The sequence below is a fragment of the Plectropomus leopardus genome, chromosome 16, assembly GCF_026936395.1.
Source record: "Plectropomus leopardus strain MGB_pleo_1.0 chromosome 16, ASM2693639v1, whole genome shotgun sequence".
In the NCBI taxonomy this organism is placed as follows: Eukaryota; Metazoa; Chordata; class Actinopteri; order Perciformes; family Serranidae; genus Plectropomus; species Plectropomus leopardus.
In genome coordinates this window covers 19,123,108-19,136,145 of record NC_142191.1, presented here as the reverse complement: position 1 = coordinate 19,136,145, position 13,038 = coordinate 19,123,108, and the positions used below count along the sequence as shown (strand labels likewise).

The following is a 13,038-nucleotide window of genomic DNA, read 5'->3' as shown; positions in this document are numbered from 1 at the left end:
TCGATGGAGCAGAAGCTGGCAGAGTTCAGAGCCAGAAAACAGGCTGAAAAAACGATGAAAAAGAGCGCCGATCAGCCCTGCAGAGCTCAGACAGAGGAGGACACAGCTGCTCAGACGGACACCACAGTAACTAACGAGAGTCCGACAGAAAAGCCTGCAGATGTCAGAGCCTCAGCTCAGAGCAGCAGGGTGAGACGCCTGTTTCAGCTGCGAAGAGCTCATCATTTGGGTCTTTGCACTTATGGAGAATTTATCTCAAGCTTTCTTTTTTGTAATACCGTAAAACTTCAACTAAAACCCCAGGCTATTATTTGCTTAAATCACTGAGCTCATCAGGCTTATATTTGGGACAGGCTTTTAATTTCTTTCACATAAAACTGTTGCTGAGCAAAGATGGGAAATGCGATCACATTATGTATTTAACCCTTTGAAACGTAGGCAAAATGTCTAAAAAAAAAAAACATGGGAAGATGGTAATGTGTTACAAAAGAAGAAATGACCCAGAAGCTGGCAAGAAATCTGTGAGAAGTAAAATTTGACCAAGAAAGTAAAACAAAAAAATACAAACTGAGAAATGAACTGACAAAAGCTTTAAATTAATATAATTCTGTAAAATAATTATGAATATAGTTCACTGGAAATTTTTTCCCAGCTTTTTTATTAAAGCCCCCTGCATCAATTATTTTCTTTCTTTTTTTTCGCATCTCCCTTGTTCACCATGCCAGTAATACTGTCTTCTTTGGTGCTCATGATTTCAGTAAAATTAACTGAATGATTGAACTGTGGAAAATCTTACCAACCTACCAATGTGAGTAGTAAGTCCATATTGACAAAAGTATAAACATATGTACATATTGTATGCTTTATCTAAGCAGTTAACTAAGTTTAACTCCAGCAGGTAGCCAACAATCAGGTTTTATACATCCAAAGTACTTCTATAAAAATTAACTGCATGGCAACCAGACCAGGGCCTCAGACGTTAAGCTACTTGGCAAGAAATGTCCTGCTCATTGCAAGAAATTAGTAGGTTTTTTTTTTAAGCTGTGGAAATATGTTTGTAGAACTATATTTATCATTATTATAATTTAATATTTAGAATGATATTAAAGAATTATTATAATTTGAAGCACATTTTTTCAGGGTAATTTCCTTGTTTTATTTATTTATGCCTTGATTTCCAGTGTTTTTTTGCCAACTTTCTGGTAATTGTCTGGTACTTCTTACTAATTTCCTTAGTAACTCATTCCCTTCTTCCCATGTTTTTACATGTTTACATGTTTTAAATACAGGTAGCAGGGTTGCAAAGAACGGTGCACATGTGGGGGAAAAATAGCTTATAAAATACAAGTTTGATGACCTGAGGTCATTATGACTTATGACAAATATTTACAGTAAATCCTCATTGAAATAAAACAAAAACGAAATAATGGTGAAATACAATCAACAACCAATCTCTTAACTCCATAATACTCCTGGCATAACCTCTAAGAGCTCCTCTCCCTTTTAACAACTTGATATTTAACAATAAAATTATAATAAACTTAATTCATGCAGCACTTTTCAAAACACATGTATGAAGTGCTTACGGTACAAAATAAAGTAGAGTACATTGCAAGATAATTTAAAAAAAACCCAACAATAACATGAATTAAATAAATTTAAAAAAAAACAATGAACAAAGATTAAGACCAGAATAAAACATCATGAATTAAAAAATGAATAGAATGGATCAAAGAGGGACAAAAACTGGACAAACATAAATTTACTGTTAATAAAAGCGCCCTGTGGTAAAAAAAGAATAGAAACAAAAATCTTGTCATGTAATTATTCAGTGTATAACGAAATTAATAATGCTTCACATTTAAAAATGTACAGCACTAGTAAATTAAAGTATTTACTGGTGATTTAAAATAAGATATTTAGTTAGTTAAAGTTCCTTAATCGGAAATGATTTGTTCTTGATTATAGCAGCAGCATAAAAAGGTGCCTCTGGCTCTGTTATTTACAGACTGCATCTGGATCAGTCAGTGTCCACTGCTTCACAAAAGCCCTTATAAATTCCCGTCTCTTTATATTTGGGTTTGTTTGAAATCTGTCCAGCTACAGAAGTCGTCCACTTTTCACTGAGAGCACCTACAGTCTCCTGTCACATGTTCACCCAGCAGAGACAGGCCTGTTTTGTGTTGGACCTTCTGTAAGCAGTACACAAGTAATTGTCCTGTTGTGTCCTTCCTGCAGGACCGCAGAGACTGGCTGCTGGACAACGCTCTGGGAAGATGGCTGACTAAGAGACAGATTGTCCTCTCAAACCTGACTTTGCTCAAAGTGCTGCTGTGGCTGGTGCTGCTCGGTCTGTTTGTTGAACTGGAGTTTGGCCTGCCATTCTTCGTCATTTCGCTCTTCTACTGGCTCTATGAGGGACTCCGTAGCCCGGCTGCCCGCGAGCCCGGAGAACTGAGCGCTTATTCTGTCTTCAATCCAGACTGTCAGCCTCTGCTGGGCACCCTCACTGCGGAGCAGCTGGAGGGAGAGATGGGTTACAGACCCCTGGCTAACAGATGAAGCACCAGTGATGTGCACATTTACGTCAAATATTCACATGTTTTTGTCCTTTCAAAAATGTTTCTTGTCTCTAGGCCTTAATATCAAAAATTACAAACATCCTGAGAGTAATTCATTGCACATTTTGCTTTGGCATTGTCTTCTTTTCATCTTCTTTTTTTTTTAAAACAAAGTTATTTTTGAGAAAAGATTCAGGAAATGGTTATTCAAGACTTGCAAAGCAACTTAATTAATTCATCCTTTGAAACCTGGAGGGACATCACATTTCTTTTCTTAATTTTGGGAGAAAGAGGCAACAAGCAACTTGGTAAGAAATGTCTCACAAATTGAAAGAAGTTAGTAGATTTTTTTTCAAAGCCAGAAAAAAATGTCAGAGTAAAAAAGAAAACAGCTAGGGAAATATATAAAATTATCATAATTACATATTTAAAATTATGGTACAAAGTTATCTGAATTTTGAAACACTTTTTCAAGCCTGGTGTGCCTTTTTAAAACTAATTTGTGGGTAATTTTCTTGTACTTTTTTTGTGCTACTTTTTGGATAATTTCTTATTTTGCTGCTCGCTGCTTTCTTCCCATATTTTTAAAAGAGACACTTTGCTGTGGTTAAATTGATGAGTGTTGAGAGCATAGGCTGTATATAAAGATTGATTATTTATTTAACAGTGATATGGTGTTCAGCCTCTGTCCTTTTCCCCATTAATGAAACTCGGCGGACACTAGGACCCGCAAAACACCCTCTGCACAGAGAGAACGACTTTCATCGAAAAAGCGAGATTCTTCACTGCCATCTACTTCCGCATTTGCTTTAAAGCCTCAGCCCTGTCAAATGTAGATTTTAGGACTAATAATCGCCTTTTCAGACCACCTTGAAACGTAAGTCGGCAGTAACGGCTCATGCATGTGTGTTAATTGTATACTTAGTTAGCAGCTGTTATAGAATATCATAGCAAACTAATTTTTTTGCTGCGGTAGTTCACCATTTTTGCCGTTGGACGGAGAGGTAAATATCTTGATATTTCATTTTAGTTCTTTGGGTCAAATGACTTGAACTTCCGGTATCTCCTAAATTCAACTTTTTGACCCCGTGAAAAGTGCGCACCGGTGTCCTGTCTGTGTTATCTTAAGTAAGTATTTAACTTACATCGCCTTCAAGACTTTTCTACTGGATATTTATTGATATTCTTGGGTTAATATCTCTGTTTTCGCTAGCTATCAACAGTAGCGTGTTAGCTAATTAGGCGGAGGTGCAGAGGTTTGCTGCAGATTGTGAAGCAGCTGTGTTCAGTTAGCTAGCTCACCCAGAAGATCTGAAACACGGATAAATCAAACTGACGCTTACAAATGAATAATGTGTAAGTTAATGTAAAGGCTCATTTTGTAAAATGCTCAGGTGAATCCAGTCATTGTCGTTTGCCTTTCATTTCCCACTTCGTGTAAAATATTCACAGAAAAGGAAGATTTTCAGACAACTTGCACGAGATGCTGTTTTAAAAATGTCCTCGGCTCTTAATACTTAGTGTATGGTCATTATTGTAACTCCATTATAGCTCTAGAGCCTGCAGATTAAGAAGTTGGTCATTTTGAAAATTTTGTTCAACATTTAGGTGCCATCAGTTAGTAGCTGAGATTCCCCTAGTTTGGAGGAGAAAAGTGAAAAATGCTAAAAGGAAAATGTTGGCGTGTAAACTTTCTATAAAAAAATGCGCGTGGCTTAAAGAAAAAAAGATAAATTCTTTTATGTACAGTATTTTCTTGAGGGCACAATAAAATAAAATTTAGTTTTGTCCACATATGGGGAAGTTTTGGATGACTGAAAAAAATAGCTGGCTCTACAGACTGGCTCTCTAAAATTGTTTTAGTTTGGAGGGCATTATCCCAAATAGACAGGAAACAATTACAGGTTATGAAAGAAAATGGACTGCATGTAGGCCATGTTTAGAAGACTGATGATCATGACGACTGTTTTTTTGTTCATTTTGGTCTTTAGTGTCTTTGTCTCTGTGGGTTTTGTTTTTTTAACTCGTTTTGTGGCATCTGTTTGTGGTATGTTGATGGTTTTTGATGTGATGGTAATATGGTGTTTCTTGTGTGTATTGTTTTAATGTTATAAATATTTTTTTTTTTTCAAAAGTTGGTCATGATTTTAGATGTGTCCACCAACACCTGTCTGCTCTGTCTGTCAGTGATGTCTGGGAGTCCTGCTGTGCTGATGAGGCTGGTGGCCTCTGCTCACTCTGTGGCTGAGAGGGCCGGGGCCATCGTGAGGAAGGTCCTTCACAGCGGAGAACTTGGCATTGTGGAAAAGGTGGGACCAGTTTATGTTTGGTATCTGTTTTAATCCCAGAGTGATTTAAAATGCTTATAGCTTGTCCCAGATGGAAACAATAAACATGATATAAATACCTACATTTTTAGTAGGTTTGCCCATATATAACAACTCATTTGGCTAATAACCGATGCTGATATAGAGATATCCACTTTTTCCCACATAATTTTTTTAGTTATCATCAGGGTCTCTTCTGTAGTGGAATTAACATCATATCATGCGTACTGTTATCATGATGGCCCACCAGCAGATGAAGACATGAAAGACTATGCTCCCAGTTAATATATTCATTCACTGTGCAAAATAAAAAAATACTTCAACTTAGTGTGGTTAATATTGGTTTGATGGTCAAACTACAGAAATCAGCATGTCGGCAGATTCCGTTATTCTCTATTAAAGCCAATATCTGCTGATACCGATGACATGCTGATATTATCGTGTATCTGACATTTTTATCCCTATATTCACATTGTTGATGGATTTTTGCCAGAGGTGGGACCAAGTCATTAATTTACAAGTCACAAGTAAGTTTCAAGTCTTTGTACTCAAGTCCTAAGTTAAGACTAACAAGTTCTGAGTCCTAAACTGAGTTTCAAGTCCTAAACAAGTCATAGTGCGCTCTTCACCAAATTTAATACAATTTTAACATTTGACATATATTCAGTTAACAAAAGCCGTGAGAACCTTGTAAAAATGTGTATTTCTTTGTTAAAACAACTTGGTTAAGAAGTTACTCAGCTGTTAAGATAACATTTGTCAAGCATAAGCATACTCGCTATGCTAATGTTAAAGATCTAAAGATCTTTGTGCAACTTCAAATGTTAAACAAAGGTGGAAGTTATTGTGCATCAATCTGTAATTTTTGATTCGTGCATTTTGCACACTGCAATTTGTTTATTGTTGACTACCGTTTAGATTTTGTATTACACACAATTATCCTCGGTATTGTTTATTCCAGCTGGTGCTCAGTAACATAACAGCAGGTCTTTATGGCTGCTGCAGCTTGATTGGATGCTGTCAGATTGGTTCACACAAAATTGATTGGGGGGGATTATAGAGGAAATTGATAGAGGAAATAAAGGGAAATTAATTAGTGCAGTGTTAATTAGTTGCAATAGCATACCTTTTAATCTTTGGGTTTGGGAGAAAGTATCAAATATTATCAAGTCAAAAGGCTAAAGTCCCACCGAAGTCTGGAGTCACTGGTGTTAAAGTCGAGTTGCAAGTCTTTTGTGATTCAGTCGAATCTAGTCTTTGTGACTTGAGTCTGTCTCATGTCCAAGTCATGTGACTAGAGTCCTCCCCTCTGATTTTTTGCATTTTCTATGTTTTGGATATGCACATTATTTCCACTTTATCTTATGCTGCCGTCTTGGCCAGGTTTCCCTTGAAAAAGAGATTGTTCTCAACCAGACTTAGCTGGTTAAATATGGGTTTAATAAAAAAAAAAATTGTTACTGTTATCTTTGACTTTTATATTTGCACACTTCTCACTTTGTATTGCAACTGCTGCATAGTAATTTCCCTCAGGACAAAGTCTTATCTTATCTCTAATACTGATGTTCTCTGGAAGTTGGATTGTGATGAATTGTTTTAAGATTTTCTGATTGCTCTTTGTATCTCTGCACAGACCGGAGCGAATGATCTACAGACTCTTGCAGACAGACTGGCACAGCAGAGCATTTGTGCATCATTGTCCAGATGTTTCCCCAAAATCACCATCATCGGAGAGGAGGTGAGCACATTAGACCCTCAGTGTAGTGTTGGTGAAATGAGGTCTACGCACACCCATTCATACAAGAGTGTTCTTGTATGTGTTGAAGGAGAGCGAAACACTGAAGATGGTGTTGTTTATTAGGAGCTTCCGGCTGAGGAGATAAAGGAGGATCTCATTGAGAGCGGCCACTCAGAGGAAGTCCTTCAGAAGACGTGTCCAGCAGAGTTCAGCGGGCTGAAAGAGGAGGAGGTAACCGCTGAACATTTTTAGTTTAAGTTATGTGGTTGAGCAGTAATGTTGTGTTTCCTGTGTATCATAACTGTTAAAACAACGCGGTAGCGTGTTATCAATGCATAAATGTTCTTTTTCTGAGTGTTTCTTTCTGAATCTCAGATAGTTGTGTGGGTTGATCCCCTCGATGGCACAAAGGAATACACTGAAGGTAGGCTCTTCTTTAAAAATCTGCGTGTGCGTGTGTGAAATGCAAACTCTGTGATGTGGGCTGAGACATCATCGTGAGCTAACCCAGTTCTTGGTCCAGAAACTCACTAAACAAATACAGTAATCTCTAAAATGACTCCAGCAGCTTGTATCGAAGGCGTGAAAGAACACCTGCTGTCATCACATTTTATTGTCACTTCAGTCATCCTCAGACTGCACCCTGAACCTTGTCTATTAATCTTTTATTTTTTAAGTCAGCAGCAGCATGTAACTCCCAGGTAATAAAAAGTTAGAAAAAAGTTTGATTAAACCTGTTTTCATGATAAGTCACTAGATAATAAAGGCATAGCATCAAACCACTGTTTCTCAAAGTATTTAACTAATTACCTTGTAGGTGTTGCTACATTTTTATAACTGATAACATAACAATTATACTTTTATAACTTATGATTACCAATACCAACTAACAATAAAATGGTCTGAACTAATGCGAAGGATGTATGCTGCTTTTTCCTCCATTTTTATTTCTCCAAATACTGACCTCCCTTAATCCATAGCGGGGTCAGTATTTTCTGCAGGGTGTCTGCGGGTCCTAAAAAAGTCTTAAAATGTTTTAAATTCAATTTTATAGATATTTAGTCTTAAAATGGACTGCACTTGTATGGCACTTTTCACGTCTTTTTGACCACTCAAAGCGCTCACATTCACCCATTCACACACACATTCACACACTGGTGGTCGAGGCTACCGTACATGGTGCCACCTGCTACTCAGTAACCATTCACACGTGCTCACACTCCGATGACACGGCATCAGGAGCAATTTGGGGTTTAGCGTATCGCTCAAGGATACTTCGACATGTTGCTTGGAGGAGCCGGGAATTGAACCGCTGACCCTTTAATTAGAGGACGACCCGCTCTACCCCTGAGCCACAGCTACCCAAAGTCTTTAACTAGTCCTAAATTTTAATTTGTGAGGTTTTATTTTCTGCATAAAATTATCCTAATTATTTTATGTAAAATCAAATGCTTTCTTTGCATCCTTTTTTTGGTTGCTTTGTGTCTCTCTGCTCTCAGAGCTTCACTTTCACCTTTATCTTTCTCTTCTTCTTTGTGTATTCCTGCTTCTGCACGCTCTCTCTCTCTCTCTCTCTCTGCTGACCCCAGCATCGAGGTGTCTTCAGCACCAAACTGAGGCCCAGATACCAAACACGGGGTCGGACACCTCTCAGCCTCACAGCACAGCTCTCTGTATGGAAACTGATAGGAATACTAACTCTAGCAGCATATATTATTAATAATTCTGCAAGACCTTCTATAACTTACTGTTATTCTGTGCAGCCTGTAATTTACCTAATGACATGTAACTGGCCACATATTTTTTCGTGCATTGAGTTTAAGACTTGAAGTGGCTTCCAGCTGACATCCTGCTGTCTTCTGATTGAAGGGCTCCTGGATAATGTGACGGTGCTTATCGGTATTGCATATGGAGGCAGAGCTATTGCAGGCGTCATCAACCAGCCTTTCTACAACTACCAGGTACAGACAGAACTAAATAGTGTTGTAGCTGCGATTTCCCAACAGCTCTCACTCTGAGTAATTCAAATTATTTTCCTCGTCAGCATGGAGCTGGAGCAACTTTAGGAAGAACCATTTGGGGCATGCTGGGATTGGGCGCCTTTGGATTTCAGCTGCAGGAAGTTCCAGGCGACAGACGCATCATCACCACCACACGTTCCCATAGCAACAAGCTGGTAACCGACTGTGTAGACGCAATGGAGCCTCATGAAGTTATAAGAGTGGGTGGTGCTGGAAACAAGGTGAGGTGGATTTAGAGGTTGTTGTGATGTACACTGTGATTTAACACGGCTGTGTACATTAAACACGGAGCATCATCACGTTTCCGGCCCTGCTCTGTAATCACTGAAAACTTTTAGTGCTCCTAACATCTGCCATCGCACGAATCCCTTAACCTCGTTCCAGCTCCGAGCAGAAAAACACAATCATACACGCACCCAGTCATTATTTCTTTCTTTACGCACGTAGAAACTCTGTTCAATGGAAAACATGAGTTCAAACGCATGTGCTTGTGTAGACGTCTTTTGCATGTGAAAGTGTTTTAAATAGTGAGGTTTTAGAAAATATTGTTGTGTTTAGGATGTACTGAGCATGTAGCTGGATAAATGAGACTGATTAAACTGCACGAGTTGTGTAAAGGTTTGCAAACAAATGTTTCTATATACTTTTCTGTTGTTAAACACGGCCCCCATTTACTCTAATTCTAGTTTTTTGATTTTTTTATTCACCATCAAGGCATGCAAGAAAAACTGTTTTGTTCACAAATTTAATGTTACAAAGGTTGAGTAACTGACACTCAAATTATTATTTATTTGGTTCAAGTATTCTTTTGATATGCTGTCAAAAGTTTAGACTACCACAAAGCATGTAAACTATCCAAACTGTTTCTTTCACTGCACGTTAAAAATCAGCGCTTTGACGGAAAACTGTTTTATTTGTCCTCTCACTGACCAAGAACTTACTGAAGTGACCTTTGACCTGTAGCTGAAGGCCTTTTAGTTTTGTCATTAACTCCAAACTGAATGTGAAGTCAGCCAGAGAAATAACTGTGTAGCACTACATATTAACGTATTAACAGAATCTGTTGATGTGTTATGAGTGTTTGGTAATTGAATATTCTCTCTGCAGATCATTCAGCTTATTGAAGGAAAGGCTTCTGCTTATGTCTTCGCCAGTCCAGGGTGCAAGAAGTGGGACACGTGCGCTCCTGAAGCCATCCTGCATGCTGTCGGAGGTAAAAACCATCAATTCTGTAGCAGAGGATGTTCAGAGTATTAAAATGCAAAAATGTCTTTTGATAATGAAAATCGTAAACTGTGTCTAAGAGGTTTTCTCCCACATCTATACCTTGTCTTGTGCAGGTAAACTGACTGACGTGCATGGAAATGCATATCGCTATGATGCTAACGTAAAGCACATGAACTCTGCTGGCGTTCTTGCCACACTGCGCAACCACAACTACTACGCCAGCAGAGTACCACAGTCAGTGCTGCAAGCCCTCAAGTCAGACTGAGGTCAGTCTCCATCAGAAATCACACTACTGTCCCTCTGTGGTCCAGAGATCCAGCACTTTAAATCCATCCACACATGCAGGAACCTTCAATGTGAAAATGTCATATAATCAAATGTCTAACGTGATGATTTCAAACTCAAATTGGGCATGGCGAACTACAATAATATGTTTTTTGTGGCATTCATCATCACTCAGCACTTAATCTACCAGAAACACACAGGGAGCAGGCTCACCAGCACTTCCATTTTATTCACTCGTTTCAAACAAACTTTTACAAATCTCAGAACATCTTAACATACCGTTTCAAACTTGAAGACCAATAGATTTACAAGGAAAAAGGCAAAGATTTCAATAAATAAAAAATACATTGGTTAAATGTTCATTAGTGAGTTGGAAATGATCGGCTTCATTCAATAACCACTAAGTGGGAACACTGTTATATAACGAGCATAATGCCAACGACAAACGAAATGCCATCGTCCCCCCTCGATGAGTTTGACCTCGTTACGATGTCATGCGATGACTGGAAGTTCAACAATGTTCAATGTGAGAGGTCGTTTTCTACCACTGTGAGGATGTATATACTGACAACTATTTTTAAATCTCGAACTGTACGTCAGTTTCTGCCACGTTCTTCATATCCGTCTCTACGTTTCTACACACCTACTGAACTTACCAGACTCAAGGACACAAACTCAAAGTGCTCAGTGATGTTTGGTCCCAACATTTTCCACACACACTGAATTTACATCTGAACTGATGAAGAAACTTTTACGCTATCTCATTGCTCTGTTTTTCCCATTTTTTAAAATACCAAACAATTAAAACTCTGCTTTTTAACAACCTCAGATGCTTCTTCAGTGATGTGACGGATAAAAGTTTCAGAGCTTGGATCTAATGTAGAGCATCTACTGTATTTGAATGCCCTGGTGAAGGGTACAGCATTTTTTTAAAAAAAATTCAAATAGACTCTAATGGCTTTTTCGCATTTATGCTTGCATATGGCAAGTTTTTTTTTGCAATATTTATTGCACTTAAAATATCAAAATCTCAGGATTTCATTTAGCTCTTGGGGAGAAAAACATTCTTAAGTCATAGGGAAAGTCATAGCAATGTCTTGTATGCCATTCTTAAAGGAAAGATTTCACATTTTGGGAAAAGTCACTTTCTTGCTGAGACTAAAGCCCTAATCACACAGGACCTCTGGTAATCTGTAATAATTGTGGAGGTCGTCCTAATCCCATGCGATTCTGCCATGTCCGTAATTTGTCAAGTAAAAATTCCACCACAAAGTACCTACTTTATTTACTTTACATGTGATAATATAGTGAAAATATAATGATAACAAAAGTCCCGTGCAAGATGGGATCTCTGTGATTCAGGGTCGTGTTTGGGTTTTCTGCGGCTCGTTTCTGCGTCTTTGCCAGTCAAGAATTAGGAGGCTGTGTTAGTAATTCTAAATTAAATCTTGATAGCATTTTAGGTGTAGAGGGCTCATCTCACTACACAGCACGGAGACCCGTTCACAGATAATAAAGCTCAGATCAATTACAAGAGGGAAATCTCAAAAGATGATGAGATGAATAACACGACAATGTGTTGCGGAATTGGACCTGTTTGTATAACCAACATTTAGAGAAAAATTGAGGTTACCACTGTCATCACCACTAGCTGTGCTGAGTAGTATTTCTGTGTCAGTCACTTTGAGTAAAATACAGACACTTATCCTGTGAATGCGCTGTTGGAAACACAGACGTGGAAGGGTAATTTCCAGTCCTGTGGGAATGGGGCTTTAGATGATACTAAGTTTAATACTTGATGTCTGTCTGTGAAATACAAAGCTGTAGCCGGCTAACTTAGCTTAGCTTGTTTTGACATTTTTTTTACATAATACACGAACATGATACATGTTCATTTAAGAGCTGGTGGAGGATTCTGCGGCTGTTAGATGTAGCCAGGCTGGCTGTTTCCTATGTTCCCAGTCTTTATGCTAAGTTAGCCAGCTGCTGGTGGTAGTTTCATAAGTGGCAGGAGTGATGTCAAATTCATCATTTAACTCTGTAAAAAAGCAAATAAGTACATTTCCCAAAATGTCGAACTATGCCTTTAAGTAGCGTACGACTTACATGGACATATATAATACGGCAGTGGTTCTGTGAATTCCATGAGCATTAGACAAATGAAGGCGAGACAAGAAACAACTGGCCAAGAGAATTTAAAGATTTTACATCTGGTAGGGCAAAAAACCCGTCTCAATCTCACAAGCGTGCATGCGTTCACAAAATCACGATGGAAATTGTTAATCTGAAGGAAGAGAAGCATCTTTTCTTAACATCTTGCCCATTCCACAAGAGTTTGGTTTAAATATTGCTGAATGCAAGTGAGGGCTGAGTTAATACATACTATGAAAAAAAGAAATGGAAAAAATACCACTCACGTGTTCATAAAAATACCCACAGAACAAGCAAAAAACACTCCTGGAGTTTTTTGTTTACACATGAACAAGCTGACTGAGAGAAGGCTGGAGTGTTTGAGGCAGCCTGCAGGGACGTGGGCCAGAGATCAGCCGCGGGAGGAGCAGGACAGTCAGGGCCATCCGCTCACCTCTTTTTTGGTGCCTGAGTGGTGCGAGGCGGGGTGACCGGGCGTCCTGAATTCACCCCTCCGTACTGGTACTTTGCTTTTTTTTCTGATGGCTTCAGGATCTGAAAGAAAGGACCATTGCAGTGATGAATACATTAATAGCACATAAATACAGAATTCAATTTTAGTCCGTATAAAATAAATAAATATAAGCAGGAAATTAATGAATATGACTATGAAATTGATGCATAAATAAACAAATAAATGGGGCAAAAAATAGGAAAAAATAAAGACAAATAAATAAAAAATGTGTATA

The 13,038-nt window shown here is 38.3% G+C and overlaps 3 protein-coding genes across 3 annotated transcripts in view; 2 read left to right on the top strand and 1 right to left on the bottom strand.

The window, feature by feature from the left end:
- Positions 1–3: 3 nt before the first annotated feature.
- On the top strand, positions 4–3,231 carry saysd1 (SAYSVFN motif domain containing 1). The gene is made up of 2 exons (XM_042503394.2): positions 4–189; positions 2,239–3,231. Exons 1-2 carry the CDS (start codon positions 4–6, stop codon positions 2,560–2,562), a joined length of 510 nt encoding a protein of 169 aa, XP_042359328.1. The 3' UTR covers positions 2,563–3,231.
- A 467-nt stretch (positions 3,232–3,698) lies between these two features.
- bpnt1 (bisphosphate nucleotidase 1) lies at positions 3,699–10,987 on the top strand. Its single transcript, XM_042502930.2, has 10 exons — positions 3,699–3,917; positions 4,749–4,870; positions 6,522–6,626; positions 6,750–6,857; positions 7,002–7,050; positions 8,216–8,299; positions 8,496–8,587; positions 8,671–8,868; positions 9,755–9,860; positions 9,988–10,987. Exons 1-10 carry the CDS (start codon positions 3,914–3,916, stop codon positions 10,137–10,139), a joined length of 1,020 nt encoding a protein of 339 aa, XP_042358864.2. The 5' UTR covers positions 3,699–3,913; the 3' UTR covers positions 10,140–10,987.
- Positions 10,369–13,038, bottom strand: part of LOC121955123 (serine/threonine-protein phosphatase PP1-beta catalytic subunit-like) — a 9,503-nt gene continuing 6,833 nt past the window's right edge. The window contains exon 8 of the mRNA XM_042502938.2: positions 10,369–12,844. Within this exon, the coding sequence (XP_042358872.1) occupies positions 12,740–12,844 (105 nt within the window). The 3' untranslated portion in view covers positions 10,369–12,739. The remainder of the gene's footprint in view (positions 12,845–13,038) is intronic.